At 41.6% G+C, this 21,079-nt stretch overlaps 1 protein-coding gene across 2 annotated transcripts in view; it reads left to right on the top strand.

Annotated features, from left to right (window-relative positions):
- The window catches only part of LOC114232389 (A disintegrin and metallopeptidase domain 3-like), a 109,333-nt gene extending 95,542 nt beyond the window's left edge, over nucleotides 1-13,791 (top strand). For both annotated transcript variants that reach the window (XM_054720029.1, XM_054720030.1), the window contains 3 exons: nucleotides 6,178-6,343; nucleotides 8,166-8,220; nucleotides 13,612-13,791. In XM_054720029.1, coding sequence (XP_054576004.1) covers nucleotides 6,178-6,343; nucleotides 8,166-8,175 — 176 coding nt within the window. In that variant the 3' untranslated portion in view covers nucleotides 8,176-8,220; nucleotides 13,612-13,791. The remainder of the gene's footprint in view (nucleotides 1-6,177; nucleotides 6,344-8,165; nucleotides 8,221-13,611) is intronic.
- The last annotated feature ends 7,288 nt before the right edge of the window (nucleotides 13,792-21,079 follow it).

Raw genomic sequence — 21,079 nt, 5'->3', positions numbered from 1 at the left:
TCAACCAAAGGTCTTGTATGCATGAATATAAGCCTAACCAATGGACACGAACACCAGGGAGATTAGGGCATGAGTGGAGGGGGGTTTGGAGGGTTAATGGAGGGATGAGGACACATATGTAATACCTTAATAAAGAAATTTTTAAAAAAGAACAAGAACTTCATGTTAAGGAAGTCAGACTATATAAACTAGGATTTTTCTGAAAAAAAAAAAAAAAAAAAGAAAAAGAATACACTTGGATGTTTACTAAAACCATATGCCAAAATTAACTACAAATGGATCCGAAATTAAATGTGAAAGCTAAGCTGTTAAATTTCTCAGAAGAAAACCAGGGAAATATTAAAAACATTGGGTTTTGTAATTATTTCTTGGGTATGGCACCAAAAATACAGAAAACAGAAGTAGAAAATTTTGAAAACATAATAATTAAAAACTGTTTTCTAGCAAAGAACATTATCAACAAAGTGAAAAAGATTGTCCATGCTATGTTAGAAAATGTTTGCAAATTATATCTGAAGAAAACTTAATATCCATAATATGTAAAGAACTCCTACAACTCAACAACAAGAAAATAGCCCAATTAACAAATGGGTAAAGGACTTGAATAAACATTTCTCCAAAGAAGATACCCACATGATCAATAAGTACATGAAAAGATGCTCAACATCACTCATTGTTAAGGAATTGTGGTCAAATGTACAAGATACTAATTAACAATTAGTAGGATGACTGCTATCAAAAAAATTGAGAAAATATCAAGTGTTGATGAGAATGTGAAGAAATTGGAGCCCCTATGCACTGTGGTGGAATGTAAAATGATGCAGCCTCTGTAGAAAATAGTATAGTGGTTCCTTAAAAGTCTATACATAGAATTACCATATTATTCTGCAATTCCATAGAGAGCTATATGGCACAATGCATAGAAAGCATGGTCTCAAACAGATATTTGCACAGTCATGTTCATAACAGTATTATTCACAACTAGCATTCCCGTTGCAGGAAAAATCCTGCAATAGGGTTTCCTGCTGCACTCTATCCTGCCCTGCCTTCTTCGCCAGCCCGCCTGCTTTTCCCTTCTCCCCTGGCCCCGCCTCCGCTCCTCCTTTCTCCCCCGCCCTGCCTTCTCCACCAGCCCACCCCCTCTCCTTCCTTCTCCCCCGGCCCCACCTCCGCTCCTCCCTTCTCCTCCCCCTGGCTTGCTTGCTTCTCCACAGCTCTTTGCTCCCTTCTGCAGCTCTTGGCTTCTTTCTACGCTGTCTTGATATGTAAATTAGCCGCCATCTTGGTTGGGTAATTTGCATAGTCGTCCTGATTGGTTGGTGGGTGTGGCTTGGCTGGTGGGCGTGGCTTGGGCATAGCGAAGGTGCAGTCAATTTGCATATTTGTCTATTATTAGGTAGGATAGACAATTGGTAAAAACTCCAAAATGCCCACTGACAGTTAAATGGGGAAACAAAATGTGTTATGTTCATACAATGGAATATTAACTAGCTTATAAAGAAATAAAATCCTGGCACAGGCTGTAAACTGAATGGAACTTGAAGACCTTTTGCTAATTTAACAAACCAGTCACATTCTGGATATGGTACTGAATGATTCTGCATTCCTGTGGCACTTAGAGTGGTCAAATTCATAGAAAGTAAAATGATAGTTTTCAGGGCTGTGGGGAGGGAAAAATGGCAAGTTAATAGCAAGTTAAAGGGTAAAAGAGTTTCAGTTTGAGAGTATAAGAAGAGTTTTATGTTGGTGATGGATTTACAACAATGTTAATGTGCTTAATGCCACTGACTGTACACTTAAAAATGTTTTAAATAATAAATGCTTCCCTGTGTTGATGGAGTGGCTTTGTGTGGTAGGTGACCTATAGGGCCCAATGATTCAGCCTCCCCAATCACCTGAGGTGCACCCCTTTGTAGCTGATTGCACAGTCTTGTTGTAGTTAAGCCTTGATTGCTGTTGATATACTGGGAGGAATTGACCTCCAGGCCAACTGGCTGTGAGGACCCACTGTGTCTATAATGGAAGAACTGCTGTGCTGGAGACACCCTTATGGAGCAGGAATTGTTTCAGTGGGGCTTTGGTGCTCACTGAGTCTGCCTCTTGAATGTGTCACTTATGGATGTGAGAAGTTGAAATCTGTGTCTCACACTGACCACTAGGTAACACTGGCATCTGGATCTCCAATGGCATGCAGGTCAGCTACTGTCTGAGGCCACCCAGCAGGAGCTATAATGAGGTCTACAGATTTCTCCTGGTCTGACCAGAGCTGCAGTTCGTTAGCTTAAGCTGCGATAGGGCAGGCCATTTATATGCAAAAGCCCATGCGCCCAGTTTGGGTGGGTTTGTAAATTGGACAGGGCGGGGTCTCAGGGAGTCACGCCCTAGTCTCAGGCTAGGGCGTGGAAAATAGCGATGGCTGCCAGTCAGCCGTCTCTGTGTCTCCTCGTTTTCAAGTCCCCGCGTCCTGCGCCCCAGCGCAGTAAACAATGATTCCTGAGCGCAGCTCTGCAAGAAAGCCACCCTCACTTTCTGACCCAAAGGCAGACAGTCCAGCTTCTCCCCGTAGGGGTCTGGGTCCCCAGAGTCTCACCAGAAACTGGAGTTCAGAGTAATGGGGAGCTGTGTCTCCCTTTGGGTTGAAAGAAACAGCGCACCCAGTCGCCAACCACCAGCTCAATTCGTGCGCCTGCGTACCTCAGCTTTTCCGTGCTTGTGCACGTCTCAGTGCTCTTTTATTTTTCCTTCTAGTTGTAGAGCTTCCACTCAGCCAGCTATCCCGTGGTTCTGGGTGATAGATGTTTTGTCTTTTATTCGTAGTTTTTGTGTTGTTGTGAGAGGCAGCACGTACAGGTGTATACCTTATGCCGCCATCTTGGTTTCTCTCCGGGATTTTCTTAGTGCTCTTTTTCCAGCAATGCTCAAGCTCTGGTATCTCATTTTCAATCTCAAGCCAGTAAGAGCTGCCTTTGATTAGCTTCAGATTAGACCTTCACTAAGGACCCCTGGGAGGCTATCACAACATTTCTGGGTCCCTAATTTACAGAATACCTGTGCTGCACCCTGCAGTTCCAGCCATTTCTGCTGCTGTGAGCTCTGTGCTTTGCCTCCTTAACTCACTGAAGTGCTGCACTTTGCCTAGGACTCCAATTCTCTGCTGATGTCAGCAAATTCTCCATAAGTAGAGTAGAATTTTCATAAAGTCAGCATCGTATTTTCCTTACTTCTGATATTATAGTTTGGCATGTTCTGTTGATTTCCAAAAATCACTTTCCTCATGTAGATTTTCTTATTTTATATCCTATGTAATAAAGAGGTAATATACAAATTGACCCTCATGCACTTACAAGATGGCTGCCTAAGACCAGGCCAGCAGGGGTGTTAGTGAGGGATGACCAAACAACTGAACAGCAGGCTGCATGGGGCGACCAGGCTGGCGGGGGTGCCATGAGGGGTGACCAGGTCAACGGGGGTGGGGGAGAAGTTGGGGGTGACCAGGCTGGCAGGGGGATTAGTGAGGGATGACCAAATGACTAAACAAGCAGGCTGCATGGGCTACCAGGCCAGCAGGGGAGTTAGTGAGGGACGATGAAATGACTGAACAGCAAGCTACATGGGGCAACCATACCGGCTGGGGGTGGGGGAGCCATGCGGGGTGACCAGGCCAGCAGAAGGGGGCATTTGGTGGTGACAAGACTGGCAGGGTAGGGCAGTTAGGGGTGACCAGACTGGCAGAGGGGAGCAGTTGGAGGCAACCAGATTAGCAGGGGGGCCAGTAAGAGTAGACCAGGTCAGTGTGGGGGGGGGGGCAGTTAGGGGTGACCAGGCTGGCAGGGGGGTGCAGTTGGGGCAACCAGGCCAGCGGGGGGGGGGGGCAGTGAGGGGCAACTAGGCCAGCGGGGGGGCAGTTGGGGACGACCAGGCAGGCAGTCAGGTGAGCGATTAGGAGCCAGCAGTCCACGGTTATGAGAGGGATGTTCAACTACTGGGGATCAGGCCTAAACCAGAAGTCGGACATCTGCCAAGGGGTTCCAGAATGTAGAGGGTTCAGGCTAGGCTCAGGTGACCACCCCCAAGCACAAATTTTGTGCACTGGGCCTCTAGTTTTTATTATAAGAGGGTTAGTCCAGCACCATTTAATGAAAAGATTTCATCAGAGCTAAAGTGGAAGCCCTACCTTTTAGGGTAATGGATATCTCTCAATCCAATAAATAGGTGAAATTTCTTTAATCAGCCTTTAGTACATGAGAAGAAAGATCCACTTCCAATATGATATTGTGAGTGAAGATGGACTAATGGAGAATTGACCTTTTCTGATGGAGGAAGCAGGAAAAGGAAAGTTTTAAAATTACTGAGTTCTCCCATAATGTAAGACTGCAGCATTTTTGCATGATTTCAATATTTTTGCATGTATTTTTCAATTTATTTCCTAATAATTTGGAAACATTGTGAATCACTTTATTTCTGTTAAGTCACTTCTTATCAATATGTAATTGGATTATGTTTCTAAGTTATTGAACTTTTCCCTTTTGGCAGGGTGTGGCATTAATTTTATTTACATCTAATATTATCACAGTTAACATTTAATTATCACAGAATGTCAGTGGTAATTCTGATTACTTAATTTTATGTATTTTAGTTGTCTGGATTATTTCTTTTGTTAAATTGAACCAAGTTTCCAAAGATTTAAATTTTTTTTCTGTAATGTATCATATCACCTAGAATATCTATTTTTCTACTTAATATAATCAAAATTAGAATAATATCATTTTATACAGATATTATGGAAATTTAATCTAGTTTACTATTATTAATTCAGTTACTATTATTAATTCAGTTACAACATTCAGTTATATCAATAATTTTTCATTAAATCATTTTTTAAAAGTTCTTTTGTTTGCTCTGTATTTTAAATGAAAGAACATATTAGGTAATAATATCAATTTAATGTGTTTGAAGCAGCAGTTCATAGATGGGAATATGATAAAAACATGAGTATATAGAACACAAATAAAGAGTATATATAAAATTATTATTTTTTTGTAATTTTTAATTTTTAAATTTTTTCTTTTCATTTATTTATTTATTGATTGATCAAGGTATTACATAGGTGTCCTTATCCCTCCATAGCTTAACATCCCCTCACTCATGCCTCACCCCTCTGGTGTCTGTGTCCATTGTTTATGCTTATACCACTATGCATGCATACAAGTCCTATGGTTGATCTTTCCCCCTTACCCCCACCCTCCCCTACCTTCCCTCTGAGGTTTGGTGGTCTGATCAATGATTTTCTGTCTCTGGTCCTGTTTTTGTTCATTAGTTTATGTTGTTCATTATATTCCATAAATGAGTGAGTTCATGTGATATTTATCTTTCTCTGACTGGCTCATTTTGCTTAGCAAAATGGTCTCAAGTTCCATCCATGCTGTTGCAAATAGTAAGAACTCCTTTTTTACGGCAGTGTAGTATTCTACTGTGTAGATGTACCGCTGTTTTTTAATCCACTCATCTGCTGATGGGCACTTAGGCTGTGTCCAAATCCTAGCTATTGTAAATTGTGCTGCCATGAACATAGAGGTGCATATATACTTTCTGATTGATATTTCTAGTTTCTTGGGATATATTCCTAGAAGTGCGATTACTGGGTCAAATGGGAGTTCCATTTTTAGTTTTCTGAGGACACTCCATACTGTTTTCCATAGTGGCTGCACCAGTCTGCATTCCTACTAGCAGTGCATGAGGGTTCCTTTTTTCTCCGCATCCTCGCCATCACTTGTCGTTTGTTGATTTGTTGATGATAGCCATTCTGACAGGTGTGAGATGGTACCTCATTGTTGTTTTGATTTGCATCTCTCGGATGATTAGTGACTTTGAGCATGTTTTCATGTATCTCGTGGCCTTCCTTATGTCCTCTTTCAAAAAGTATCTATTTAGGTCCGATCCCAATTTTTTGATTGGGTTGTTTATCTTCCTTTAAATGGTATTGATACATATTGAATGACATAAATATATAATGCACTTTGTGGCATAGTCACAGAATACTGGAAAAACACTTTAACACTTTTAAATTCATTCATTCCATGACTATACAATTGGAATCACAAGTTTTTATAAATCAAAATTGTATTATGCTTTAAATATTATTTTTGAAAATGTTAAGAGGTACTCTCATTTTTTCAGGAAATGTTATAAACTTGCCAATAAAAAAACGACATGCTTCTCCTCATAAAAAAGGCCTCTTGATCAGTTTCTTCATTTGTCTACCCCTCCTTATTTTAATTGCCATCATTGCTCTTAAGCGGAATAAAATGAAATTTTGGAAAGGAGAGGAAACAATAAGTGAAGGGTAAGTAAAATTATTATTTCTTATATTTATATTGAAATGCATTTTGGTAATAATTCAAATGTAACTGAGAATATTACAAGTAGGAATTCTTGGATGGATTGGATTGATGTGTATAAATACTGAGTCTTAGTATGTAATTTGTTTTTTCAGATTGTAGGTAGGTAGGTATTCTTCAGGTGCATAGAGGTCCAGAAAAAAACTAAAGCTACTCAGTAAATCCTCAATGCTTTCAAAGAGGTTTTCTTTATTTCCCAAGAAACCCCACATTCAGATTAATAGAGATAGGGAAGCCAGTTTGTGAACAGAATATGTAGAAGGTAAGAAAAACATAAGATAGCAAAGAATGAGGGAGAGAACACAGGATACTACCCATTTTACAGATAATTAATATTGCTCATGTGTTTCTAAAGTTGGAATGAAGGTAATTGTACAACTTTATTCTGTAACAGTAGCAGCAATACAGCCACAATTTTCTTAGGAAATATTGAAAAATGAGAATGCAGCATGAAAGATAAACAAGTGGGTCTCTTTATTCCATGCTAAAGCACAATGATTCTCATTCTTTCTTGTTTTAAAATATGTTTTTATTGATTCCAGAGAAAGAGGAGACTAGAAGGAGAGAGAGAGAGAGAGATTGAGCGAAACAGAGATGTGTGAGAGAGAAACATTGATTAGTTGCCACACACACACACCCCGACCTGGGAGGACCTGGAAATCTTGGCAAGTGCCCTAACCAGGAATTGAGCAGGTGATCTTTTGGTGTATCAGTGATGCTCAACCAACTGAGGAACACTGGCTGTGCTCCTTCTTAATTTTGGAGAAATAAATAAAATAATTATAGAAAAAGGTTTCAACACCTTTATCTCTCAAGTTAGTTAATTTTATTTATAAACAACTTAGCAGCAACTAATCAAATTCAATGTAGTATTCTGCCTGATTTATGTAGACATTTACACAATCAACAAACTATTATAAATTTACTTGAATGACTACCTGGCATAAATCTTCTTGTGCTCTTGCTTAAGACATCTTGGACAAATCTGAATAGTTGCTGGAAACCTGACTTTTAAAACAGATGTTATAACTAAAACTGGTCTTGACAGTCTAAGTTTTAGAGCAACACTAAGGAGCTTCAGGGTTGCAAGGATACGTAGTTAGATTAACATTAGAAAGACCAAATATTAAACATTAGTGGCCCATCGTGCGATATTGAGTGCAGTAGGCCACCTGCCGCTTCCATGGGGGCCAGTGGGAGCCACAGCGAGCCGCCAGGAGCCGAGCTGCTTCCAAGAGAGCTGGCAGGAGGGAGCCATGCCCGTTTCCACAGGAGGTGGGAACCGGGAGGGAGCCGCTGGCACCCGTGGGAGCCGGGAGGAAGCCGCGCCACTTCTGCGAGAGCCAGGAAAGACCCATGCAATTCCATGGAAGGTGGGAGGGAGCCGCTGCCTGGAGGAGCAAGGGGGGAGGGGCGGACCTAGAGGTGCTCCTTGCATCTCCTGGTGACCAGTTGCTCACCACGTGCAGCCCCGCCCACCCATGGTCATTACTGTGACACTGTAATGGACAATTTGCATATTACCTCTTCATATATTTAGATAGATAGATAGATAGATAGATAGATAGATAGATAGATAGATAATAGATAGATAGACAGATAGATGATAGAATAGATAGGATCACTGGCTGGAATATGGGAAGCAAAGTGGATCTTGGCATACATTGTTTGAGTAATTAGTACAAATATAGCTTTGTTACTGTTCTTGATTTTGCTTACGATTGAAATGTTTCCAAACCTAAAACTAATATTATTTATTTTATACAGGTCAATATGAGAAAACAGCAGTAGTAACAGCTACACAACATACACAGAATTAAAGGTGAAATGAAGGAATCAAACTATTGACAAAATATCATTGCTGAGATACTTTCTTTAATCTTTACAATATCTATTTATTTATTTTTTATTTTATTTTATTTTTTTTTTATACTTAAATTTTTTTTATTTTTTATTTTTTTTTTAATGAATCTTTATTGTTCAGATTACAATTGTTTCTCCTTTTTCCCCACATATCTCCCCACCACCCAGTTCCTACCCCCCCCTCTTCCCTTTCCCCCCCCCCCCCCCCGCTGTCCTTATCCATAGGTGTATGATTTTTGTCCAGTCTCTTCCCATACTCCCCACACAGACACCCCTTTCCCCCTGAGAATTATCAATCCACTCCCATTCTATGCCTGATTCTATTAAGTTCACCAGTTTATTCTGTTCCTCAGATTTTTAATTCACTTGACTTTTAGATTCACTTGTTGATAGATATGTATTTGTTGTTCATAATTTTTATCTTTCTTCTTCTTTTTCCTCTTTTTAAAGAATACCTTTCAGCATTTCATATAATGCTGGTTTGGTGGTGATGAACTCCTTTAGCTTTTTCTTATCTGTGAAGCTCTTTATCTGCCCTTCAATTCTGAATGATAACTTTGCTGGGTAGAGTAGTCTTGGTTGTAGGTTCCTGCTATTCATCACTTTGAATATTTCTTGCCACTCCCGTCTGGCCTGCATGGTTTCTGTTGAGAAATTAGCTGATAATCGTATGGGAGCTCCCTTGTAGGTAACTAACTGTTTTTCTCTTGCTGCTTGTAAGATTCTCTCTTTGTCTTTTGCTCTTGGCATTTTAATTATGATGTGTCTTGGTGTGGTCCTCTTTGGATTCCTTTTGTTTGGGGTTCTGTGCGCTTCCTGGACTTGTAAGTCTATTTCTTTCATCAGGTGGGGGAAGTTTTCGTTCATTATTTCTTCAAATAGGTTTTCAGCATCTTGCTCTCTCTCTTCTTCTGGTACCCCCATAATTCTGATGTTGGTTCGCTTGAAGTTGTCCCAGAGGCTTCTTACACTATCTTCAACTTTCTGAATTCTCTTCTCTTCATGCTTCTCTGGAGGAGTGTCCTTGGCCTCTTTGCATTCCAAATCTTTGAGTTGTTTCTTGCAATCCTCTAGTCTGCTTTTGGGTCTCTGTATAATATTTTTTATCTCAGTCAGTGTATGTTTAATTTCTAGTTGGTCCTCATGGAATTTATCGGCCTTTTCCAAGAAATTCTTGAAAAACCTTATAACCGTGGTTTTGAACTCTATGTCCAGTCGCTTGTTCTCCTCCATTTCTTTGGTTTGTGATCTGTTTCCTTGCCTTCTCATATTCTCTGCTTCCCTAAGTTGGTAGGGTAGTTTTGTGTACTAGGTGACCTATTGGTTCAACGGGTCAGCCTCCCAGTTACTTGAGGTGGACACTCTTGGTGTACCCTTGTGTACTGTGTGTCCCCCAGCAGGAGCTACAGCAAGGGCTAGTTTTCTCCTCCTTTGCTTGGGCGGTTTTGGATTAGTCTGACTGGAGCTGCAGTTGGTTAAGCTGCTCCAGAACAGGCCATTTATATGCAAAAGCCGCTGTGTGGAGCCTGGGCGGGTTTGTAGAATGTGCGGGGCAGGGCCTCAGGGCGGGGCCTCAGGGCTGGGTGGGGTCTCAGGGCGTCACTAGGCTGGGGCGTGGCCAACGGCGATGGCTGCCGTCAGCCGTCTCTGCCTTTCCACGTTTCCAAGTCCCTGCGCCCTGCGCTCCAGCGCAGTAAACAATGATTGCTGGGCGCACCACTGCAAAAAAGTCACTCTCACTTTCCGACCCGATGGCCGAGAGTCCAGCTTCTCCCCGTAGGTGCCTGGGTCCCCCGAGTGTCCCCAGAAACTGGATTTCAGAGCGATCGGGAGCTTGTCTCCCTGCGGGTTGAAGAAAAGCCGCGCACCCAGCCGCCCGCCGCCGGCCCGAGTCACGTGCCTCCGTACCTCAGCTTTTCAGCGATTGTGCTTCTTTCTCTTCTTAGTTGTAAATCTTCCACTCAGCCAGCTTTCCCGTGGTTCTGGGTGGTAGACGTTTTTGTCTTTTAGTTGTATTTTTGAAATTGTTGTGTGAGGCAGCAGATTAGTTGTTTAACTATGCCGCCATCTTGGTTCCTCCTTTAATCTTTACAATATCTAAGTATGAGACATATTTTTCCATGTTTCACCACCATCATTCCTAGTTGCCAGTATTTTATACTAAAACAAAAGCTAATTCAAATTTTGTTTTATAATGTTCAGAAGTAGTTAATGTTAACCAGTATTCGTCAGTGATTTGTCAAACATTTTTCTTTTTGAAAAAGGAATGACTTTGAAGAGATTTAAAAATATTCTTAAAATAGTTATGAATTATCATGTATCCTGCTTATTCAGTTAATGTGCTAATTGGTAGACTTATATGGATTATTTCCAAATATTTACATTTCTTCCTCACTAAAATTCCATAGTTATGTTTATTCTTGTTTCATAAATGAGAAAAGAGACAAAAGAATTTAAATAATTCCCCATGTGTATAGAATTTTAGTAAGTTTTGGAGTTGGAGTTTAAGACAATCAGACTCAAGGGTTTAAACCAGGGGTCCTCAAACTTTTTAAACAGGGGGCCAGTTCACTGTCCCTCAGACGGTTGGAGGGCCGGACTATAGTTTAAAAAAAAACTATGAACAAATTCCTATGCACACTGCACATATCTTATTTTGAAGTACAAAAAACAAAACGGCAAAAACACCCACATGTGGCCCGTGGGCCGTAGTTTGAGGGCGCCTGGTTTAAACTAAAAACTCCACAATTTTGATACATATAGGCTATTACATAAATAGAGATGAATAATGAAATGTACATTTAATGAGGACATATTAGATGTCAAAGAAAATGCTACATGTACTCTCCAAGGCAGAAAGACAATTATATACTCCAAGATGGAATAAAGTAGGCATCTGCATATAGTTTTCAAATTTTAACTCACATACATAAAGAAATCATGATATGAGATCTACCATTTCGAGTAAATGCAAAATAGTCAACCAAGAATGAGAACAGTGTTCATCCAATAAATTGCATGCCATTCCTCCATATCAGACTTTGAGAGTTAAATCAATGTATCTGTTTCCTCATCCTCTACCAGAGAACACATTTATAACTCCTAAGCAGAATGTAAATTAGTCTTATTTCTGACTAGACCAATCTCTACTTCTTTGATTACTCAATTAAAATCTAAATCTCAGGTGAGAATTTTGGCACTTGGCTCACTATCTTCTTCTCAAATCCTCCAATCACAGTCTCATCCTCATGCTGGATAACCTTCCCAAGAACTAATCACCACCACCCAACTTCACTTATTTTCTTCTAGAGCTATAAACTATCTTGTGATTTCTCTGATTTCTTCCAACTCTTAAATTATAAATTCACTATGTTGCTTTGGGTGATATTTTTTTCTTGTTTTTCACAGCTTTCTCCTGCTACTCATACATGATGGTTACATTAAGGTTTTGCCTTAAAATGTTCAAATAATGGGTTAGGCAGTCAGTCCATAAAAAAACACATTTCATAAATTGATTATATAGTGGTTTGGAAGTCATTAGTCAGATGGGAAAGATTAGGGCAGTAGGGATAATTGGAAGAGTTGATGTTGATGAAGGAATTTGGTAGCAATTTTTAAAAATATGGTTGACTAAGAAGGTCCTATTGAGCAAGTGATATGTAAGCAAAGAATTGAAGGAGGTGAAAATATTTACCCAGTTTAGATGTTTCAAAGAACATCTCATGGACTCATATGGTCATCTCACATGAGACTTTTATTTTAATGCAAAGGATACAGCAAAGCAAGAGAGAGTGCAGGCAGTAATGGAGTCAGAGAGACACCTCAGATACAAGGTCTCAAGTTTCCTTTTTTAAAAAATTTAAATAGATGATCATCAACTTCACTGCCCTTATCTTGGCAAAATGTGAAAGCAGACATCCAGCCTTTCCCAGAGTTAAAGATAGAGCTTTACCTTTTCTCCAATAATTCAATGCTGTCTTACACAGGGATTCAGCTGGCAGAGCTATACTTGCATATAACTGGGAAGGAGCTTTGCAAACTCAGGAAAGAGCCAATGAAGGAAAAAAAGTCAGGAATGTTTGCTAAATAACAGTGATGTCAGTTTATCTGGGGCAGAGTTTAAAGTAACAAGAACAAAGAGTAAAAGTGGAGAAACCAGTTAGTAGAGTTTTTAACCCAAGAGAAAACAGGATGGTACCTCAGACCAGCAATAGTAAAAAAACGGTTTTAGGAACCAATTTTTAAGATGAACTAACAGAATGAATTGACAGCTTGGATATAGAGTAAGAAAAAGTACATAAATAATGTTTATTTATATAAAGCAGGAAGATAGGAAGGCTAAAATGTAAACCCAGACCTGTTTCTAAATTTGTGCTCTTAGTACATTTTAAAATGTATGAACATAAAATCTACATAGGTAATAATGAGCCAAGGCAATTGTCTTGTGTGCACTGGTTAGGTTTTACATTTTCTTATATGTGACTGGGAACATGCGAAAAAATTTTTGAAGTAGTACTTGAGGGATTTAACATGATATAGTTTGCTGGAATGAAGCAGGGGAGAATTCAGTCAGATTCAGCCAGCACTGGAGATGAGGGAAACAGCTAGGAGAGTCTGGAATACACAGGAAAGATGCCACAAAGGCAGGTTTGGAAGAGAAGAGATCAAAAAATTTAGTGAGATAGAGGTAGAGTTGATTAAGTGGTGAGTGATGGATATATTTGGATGGATATATTTGTTATTCTACAAAGAATTATGAAAATTAAAACATTTCTGACAAATGATAAAGACAGGTTTTACTGAACACATATTGTAGAGTAGGCTAGCAGCACTTTGGTGTTGGAAGGATGATGTGCAGGGGAACTTGTGTTTGCTTATGTCACCTGTGTTTTGAGATCACTTCCAACAGAAGTGTGAGTTCTGTTTTGAACATGTATATGTGGGACACCTGTTGGATATGCACAGAGAACTCATGGAAGTACTCCTCCTCTGTAGACCAAAATAGACCAATTAATCATCATTATTATTTATTTCTTCACATATTTTCATTTCCACTATTATCCTCTCTGTTTTCCTTGTTTGTAATTTTATTTCACCCAGATGAAGCTTGGGGCCTGTGTATGTAAGATATTTTATAAATACCAATTTATAATATAATTTTAATATGGCTAGAACAAAGGATTCAGGAAAAGGAAATGGATTTACAAATTTTATGGAACAGGCATAGATTGTGACAGTATAACCAGTGTCTTATTATACCAATGAAATTCTATACCTACATAGATACATAGTAAAATTAGTTTTATTAAGTTAAAATTTAACATTTCTATTTTCTATACTTTTTTTACAGCAGTGACTGGGCAATAATTTCAAAAAGCCATAGGTTGGAGAAAAGATATTACCAAGAAGCTCACCATTAACTAGCCTGATCCAAAAATGAAAAAAAAAAATCTGCTTTCTTTTTTCTCCTTTTGTTATGGCTTAAAGCTTTCAGTTTCACAAACGAAAATAAATCCTGCGAGTGAAAGTATGTAGGCTTGTGTCTGCTGATTCTTCTACCTGCTGGGATCCTTTAGTAGGAAATAAGTGGTTTTGCCTCTTTTGAATGTGGGATGCTGTTAAATCCCAAGGAGGACATTCCTTCGTCCACTGCAGCTGCCTGCCCTCAGATGCCCATGGCCATGCTAACTGCTCCCATCTCAAAAGAGGACACCTACAGTCCACATCTCTGCAATAGCTTGTGATTCCCTTCCCCATCCATTCCAGGCTTGGGATTTGAAGTGTTGCCAAGTAAGCCCAGCTCCAAGCCCCCAGAGAGTCACTAGCATCCCACCCATCTTCAAGGAATTGCTCCCACTGAGTCCTGGTCATAGATAACTATTCTGTCTCCAGGTAATACTTTCTGGGCCTCATGTAACTTGGGATCTAGGCTATATCTTTGTCCTTTGGGGACCCGGGTTTGCTACTTTTTCTTTACTTGAAGCTGAGCTTTTCTGGGTAAGATTTTCTTGCTTTAGTGTTTGTTGCCTCTCCCCATCTCACTCATCCTGCGAGAGGTGCACTTCTGCTCAACCCATTATACATGGGTTAGAAACCATCAGCCTCCCTGGAGATAATTAGGAACTGGGCATTCTCTATCAATACGCAAAGATGCTCCTGAGTTAGGGGTGGGATATCCTTTTCTAAATGTCCATCAACTGTGGAGGTAATGATGCTTTTGCCAGAGTAATTTTAGAAAACTTGAAGGGATCAAAGCCTGTCTGCAATAAGCAATGGCTTTTGAGAACTTACCTATGTCGTTAAAGATTTCATACTAGCGTATACCTATGTAAGTTTTAATTGGGTTGGTTATTTTATTGCTATTGAGTTCCTTATATATTTTGGATATTAATCCCTTATCAAATATAAAATTTACAAATATTTCCTGGCATAACATAGCTGGCCTCTTCAGTCTGCTAATTGTTTCTTTTGCTGTGCAGAAGTTTTTTAATTTGATGCAATTCCATTGTTTGTTTTTGCTTATGTCACCTGTGTTTTGAGATCACATCCAAAATACCGCTGTCCAGACTATGATCAGAAAGCTTTCGCCTATGTTTTCTCCTAAGTGTTTTAGAGTTTCAGGTCTTATGTGTAAGCCTTTAATCTATTTTGAGTTTATTTGTGGGTTAAGAAGCCAGATCAGGGTCCCATTTTATTCCTTTGCATATGAATATATTGTTTTCCTAACACCATTTATTGAAAGGCTTATACATTCCCCAGTGTGTGTTCCTGCCAGTCCTGGGCTGCTCCCACCTTTTAGCTATTGTGAATAATGCTACTGTAAACATTAGTGTACAGATATCTAATTGAGGCCATGCTTTCAATTCTTTTGTGTGTATACCCAGAAGTCAGGTTGTACTGGTCCATCCGTATGGTGATTATTCTATTTTTAAGTTTTTTGGGTAACTTTTTCACAGTGACTGCACATTTTACATTTTACATTGACACTCTTTGTGCACAAATATTCCAATTCTTATACATCCATACTAGCACTTAATATTTCCTGTGGTGTTTTTTTTTTTTATAGTACCCTTCCTCATTGGTATGAGGTGGTTTTTGATCTGCATTTCTTCAATGATGACTGATGCAGAGTTTCTTTTTCATATACCTTGTGGCCATTTATATATCTCTTTGTTGAAAGTTCTGTTCAAGTCCCTTGGACAATTTGACTTAAATTATTTGTTGTTCTTTTTGTTGTTGAATTTTAGCAGTTTCTATATAATCAGAATTTTAATCCCTTATAAGATTATGATTTGCAAACAGATATGTGATTTGCAAATATATTTTTTCATTGTGTGGGTTGCCTTTTCACTCTGTAGGGTCCCTTGATACACAAAAGTTTTTAATTTTCATGAAGTTCTATTTGTCTATGTTTGTCTTTTATCTGTGCCTTTGATGTCATATCCAAAAAAAATCATTACCAAACCCAACCAACTTTGTGGAGTTTTATTTTTTTTCTGTTTTCTTTGAAAACTTTATAATTTATTTTCTACACTTATGTCTTCTACTAGAGACTCAGTGCATGAAATGCATGCCTGGGGGTGTTCCCCTCAGCCCAGCCTTTTCGTCTCCAATCCAGGACCCTCGGGGGATGTCTGACTGCTGGTTTAGGCCCGATCCTAGGAATCGGGCCTAAACTGGCAGTTGGACATCCCTCTCACAATCCAGGACAGCTGTGTCCTAACTGCTCACCTGACTGCCTACCCGGTTGCCTCTAACTGCCTCTGCGTGCCTGCCTGATTGCCCCTAACTGCCCCCCACTGCTGGCCTGGTCGCCCCCAACTTCCCCTCCCCACTGGCCTGGTCGTCACTTAGTGCCCTCCACTGGTCTGGTCACCACTTACTGCACCCCCTGCCAGAGTGGTTGCCCCCAACTGCCCGCCCCCCCTGCAGGCCTGGTCACCCCATGCTGCCTGCTGCTCAGTCATTTGGTCACCCCTCACTAACTCTCCTGCCGACCTGGTCGCCCCATGGAGCCTGCTGCTTGGCCGTTTAGTCACCCCTCACTAACCCCCCTGCCAGCCTGGTTGCCCCACACAGCCTGTTCAGTCGTCTGTTCAGTTGTTTCAGATGTGACGGTCGCTTAGCCTTTTATATATATGTACACTAGAGGCCTAGTGCACAAATTCGTGCACAGGTGGGGTCCGGCTGGCCCGGCCCCGATCAGGGTGGATCGGGGCCAGGCCTGTCAAGAGGAGCAGATGGCGGGAGGTTGGCCAGCTGGCCCACCCCAATCAGGGCCCAATCAGGGCTGGGCCGACCAGAGGAGGGTGCCATGGGTGATTGGCCAGTGGGCCCCACCCCTGATTGGGGTGGGGGCCAATCAGGGGCGGGGCTAGCTAGAGGGAGGGGCCGTGAGCAGTAGCCCCTGGTCTTGCCCCTGATTGGAGTGGGGGGGCTGATCTGGAGCAGAGCTGGTTGGGGGAGAGCAGCCACAGGATGATTGGGGTGGTGGGCGCTGATCAGGAGTGGGGCTGGCAAGGGGGAGGGGCTGTGGGCAGTGGGCCAGCCAGCCCCACCCCAGAATGGGGTGTGGGGGACTGATTGGGGGCCAGTGGCCAGGGGGAGGGGCCATGGGTGGTTGGCTGGCTGGCCCTGCCCCTGATTGGTGGGGGGCAATTGGGGGCGGGGTCAGCTGTGGGGAGGGGCCATAAGACGATGGGTTGGGGGGCCAATAGGGGCAGGGCTGGCCAGGAAAAGAGGCCACAGGTGGTTGGCCGGCTGGCCCCACCCCTAATCAGTGTGGGGGGGCCAATCTGGGGTGGGGCTGGGCAAAGAGAGGGGCTGCAAGAGGTTGGTTGGCTGGACCCACCCCCTATTGGGGTAAGGGGGGCAATCAGGGGCGAGGCTGGCTGGGGAGAGGGGCTGCAGGGGGGTCGGCCAGCTGGCCCCACCCTGGATTGGGCTGGTTCACTGGCCACAGTGGGAGTCATAGCGACTGGTCGTTCCAGTCATTACAGCGTTCTGGTTGCTGGCTTTTTATATATATATACAGATTGCTTTTGAGTTAATTTTTGAATGTGGCGTTAAGAAAGGGTCTAATTTTTATTCTTTTGCATATGAATATTCAGCTTTTGCTGCACTATTTGCTGAAAAGATAGTCCTTTCCTTTTTTTTGTTTCAATCAGCAAATTTTATTTTTAAAAATATATTTTCTTTATTGATTAAGGTATTACATATGTGTTCTTATCCTCCCATTGCCCTCCCACACCTTCCACAGGCTCGTGCTATCATTTGCCTAGTGTCTGTGTCCATTGGTTATGCATGCATACAAGTCTTTTGGTTGATCTCTCCCCTGCTTTCCCTCTGAGGTTTGATGGTCTGCTCCACGCTTCTCTGTCTCTGGATCTGTTTTTGTTCACCAGTTTTTATTGTTCATTATATTCCACAAAGGAGTGAGATCATGTGATATTTATATTTCTCTGAATGACTTATGCTGCTTAGGATAATGCTCTCCAGGTCCATCCATAATGTTGCAAATGGTAGGAGTTCCTTCATTTTACAGCAGCATAGTATTCTATTGTGTAGATGTACCACAGTTTTTAATCCACTCATCTGCTGATGGGCACTTAGGCTGTTTCAAAATCTAAGCTATTGTAAATTGTGCTGCTATGAACACGGGGGTTCATATATACTTTCTGTTTGGTGTTTCTGGTTTATTGGGATATATTCCTAGAAGTGGAATTACTGGGTCAAATGGGAGTTCCATTTTTAGTTTTTTGAGGAAACTCCATACTGTTCTCCACAGAGGCTGTACCAGTCTGCATTCTCACCAGTAGTGCATGAGGGGTCCTTTTTCTCCTCGCCATCAACTGTCATTTGTTGATTTGTTGATGGTAGGCATTCATGATGATACTTCATTGTCATTTTGATTTGTATCTCTCGGATGATTAGTGACTTTGAGCATCCTATCTAATAAAGAGGGAATATGCAAATTGACTAACTCTGCAACAAAGATGGCAGTGGCTGAGCTGGGATGCTTGTGTTGTTGCCAGGGTGATGATGCAAGCGTTCTGCACCACCCCACCCATGGAGGGCCTCTGGGTCTGCTTCATTGCTGTTGCCGCAGGGTCTGGAGGTGCAGAGACACAAGCCCGAAGAGGGGTCCCGGCACCCAGCAGCCCTAAGCCCCGCAGCTGCAGTGGCACTGGGGCTGCTGGGGCTGTAGCGAACACACAAACCCACAGGAAACCGGTAGAAAGGGAGATAAACTATCATAACTTTATCTTCCTTTCCACAAGATGAGAAAACTGACCCTCATTTATTTAGTTATGTGGCCCACACCTTTCTACAAGCACAGGGTATGTTATGACCACTCCCAGGAAGGTCTGATCAGAATACTATCTCCAGGGAATAATGTTACTGTGGAAAATCATCTAAGAGAGGAAACAAGCTTTTGTCAGGTTTATTTTGAAGGTCAGAGAACATGCCACCCCAACATATGCCGTGTTGTTATATTGATGATCTTGAGCTGCAGATGCTTGAAAAACAGCAAATGCAAGGAAAGGCTTTCACTGAAGTCTCCTGATCTGCCTAAATTGGACCCCACAAAAGGAGCTTAAATGTCATAGGTCCTCTTGGTGGAAAAAGTGTCATCAGCCCGCAAAGACTGACTCCTATAACAGGACAGGAGACTAGAAGTTGACATCACACCCAAACTTTGTTACAAACTATCTCCCCCCACCCACATTCTTCTTTCCTAAAAATCATTTATTCTCCTCTAAGAGGCCTACATGCAAAAAAATGAAAAAATGAAACTAGACCACCAACTTACACCATACACAAAAATAAACTCAAAATGGATAAAGGACTTAAACATAAGACAGGAAAACATAAAAATATTAGAGGAATCCACTGGCAGCAAAATCTCAGACATATGCCAAAGCAATTTCTTCACCTATACAGTTCCTTGGGCAATAGAAACTAAAGAGAAAAACAATTTAAATACCTAGGAAGAAGGTATTTAAATCTGGATTCTAAGCCACCTTGGGGAGTTGTTCATTTTTCCCTGGGATCTCCCACACATATACACGAGGTACACATGTTAATAAACTTTTGTTTTTCTCTTGGTAATCTTTCATTACAAGGGCTTCTGCTAAGAAATCAGAAGGGTAGAGGAAAACTATTTTCCTCCTCCATAATTCTATCTCAGGAAATCAAGTCCCGGGCTGAACAGTGAGGTTGGCTCAAGTGCCAAGCATTCCCGGCTGAGGGGAGGGAAGCTTCTAGGGGGAAATCAATGATATTGACATCAAAGTAAGACAGAGGGCACACACATGGTTACTGGTGGGAGTTTAAAGTGGTTCAACATTTTTGGAGGATGATTTGGCAAAATAGATAGAAATGTTCAAGGTACATTCAAGAGTCTTCTTCTAGGAATCTCATCTGCTGAGATAAAGCATGAGTACATAAGCTCTGGTCAGAACCCAGGATGCTACTGTGGGCTCCCCTTCCACGATAGGAAAACCTGCTAACAACCTGCATTTTTAGGACAAAGTGGCATCTATACTAATAATAGGGTAATATTCTAATTAGACTGAACATCTTCCGGACAACCTTCCAGACAAAGCCATGGTGGTAGGGCTGAGACAGAGGCGGTTAGAGGTGATCAGGCAGTCAGGGGAAAGCAGTTAGGAGGATCAGGCCAGCAGGGGAGAGCAGTTAGGGGGATCAGGCCATTAGGGGAGAGCAGTTAAGGGGATCAGGCCGGCAGGCAGGTGAGCGGTTAGGAGCCAGCAGTCCCAAGGGGTCCCGGATTGGAGAGGGTGCAGGCCGGGCTGAGGGACCCCCCTCCCATGCATAAATTTCATGCACTGGGCCTCTAGTGTTTTCATATGTCTCTCAGCCTTCTGTATGTCCTATTTCGAAAATTATCTGTTTAGGTCCATTGCCCATTGTTTGATTGGATTGTTTATCTTCCTTTTGTTAAGTTGTATGAGTTCCCTGTAAATGTTGGACATTAAACCCTTATCATAGATAGCATTGGCAAATATGTTCTCCTATATAGTGGGCTTTCTTGTGCACCGGGCCAGCTCAGTCAAGGGTTCAGTAAGCCTCAGGGGCGGCGGGGGGTGGGGGGTGAGGGGGGAGAGAAGGGGAAGGGAGGGCAGTGAATGATTAAAGAAAAGACAAAGAGAAGACAGAATAAGCTGGAGCTAGGTGGATCTCCTGTGCCTGGCTGAGGCCACAGGGAGAGATCCAGCCAGCAAGCTGAGGCTTTATTTTATAGTTGGAGAAAAACAAGGTAGTGGTCAACATAGTTACAATGTTCTTGTGAGTGTCATTTGTTTTGGCAGCACTTGCTGCATCTCCCACAGCCCATTAGCAACCCAGGAAGGATCTAGGGAACCTCATAAGGTCAAGCTTAATTATGCTAAGAGGGCTGTGCCCTCTAAGCTGGGACTTGTTTGTGGCTTTGCCAACAGGTCAGTCCCAGGCTTAACCCTATAGTTGCTCCCTACATTCTTGTTTTGTTGATTTCTTTTGCTGTGCAGAAGGTTTTTATTTTGGTGTAGTCCCATTTGTTTTTCTCTTCAGTTTCTATTGCTCAAGGAACTGTATAGGTGAAGAAATTGCTTTGGCATATGTCTGAGATTTTGCTGCCTGTGGATTCCTCTAATATTTTTATGTTTTCCTGTCTTATATTTAAGTCCTTTATCAATTTTGAGTTTATTTTTATGTGTGGTGTAAGTTGGTGGTCTAGTTTCTTTTTTTTTCTTCTTTTTTTTGCATGTATCTGTTCAATTTTCCCAATACCATTTATTGAAGAGACTATCTTG

This window comes from Eptesicus fuscus, chromosome 8 (assembly GCF_027574615.1).
Source record: "Eptesicus fuscus isolate TK198812 chromosome 8, DD_ASM_mEF_20220401, whole genome shotgun sequence".
Lineage (NCBI taxonomy): Eukaryota > Metazoa > Chordata > Mammalia > Chiroptera > Vespertilionidae > Eptesicus > Eptesicus fuscus.
The sequence above is the reverse complement of the archived record's forward strand: the minus strand, read 5'-3'. Positions and strand labels throughout refer to the sequence as shown.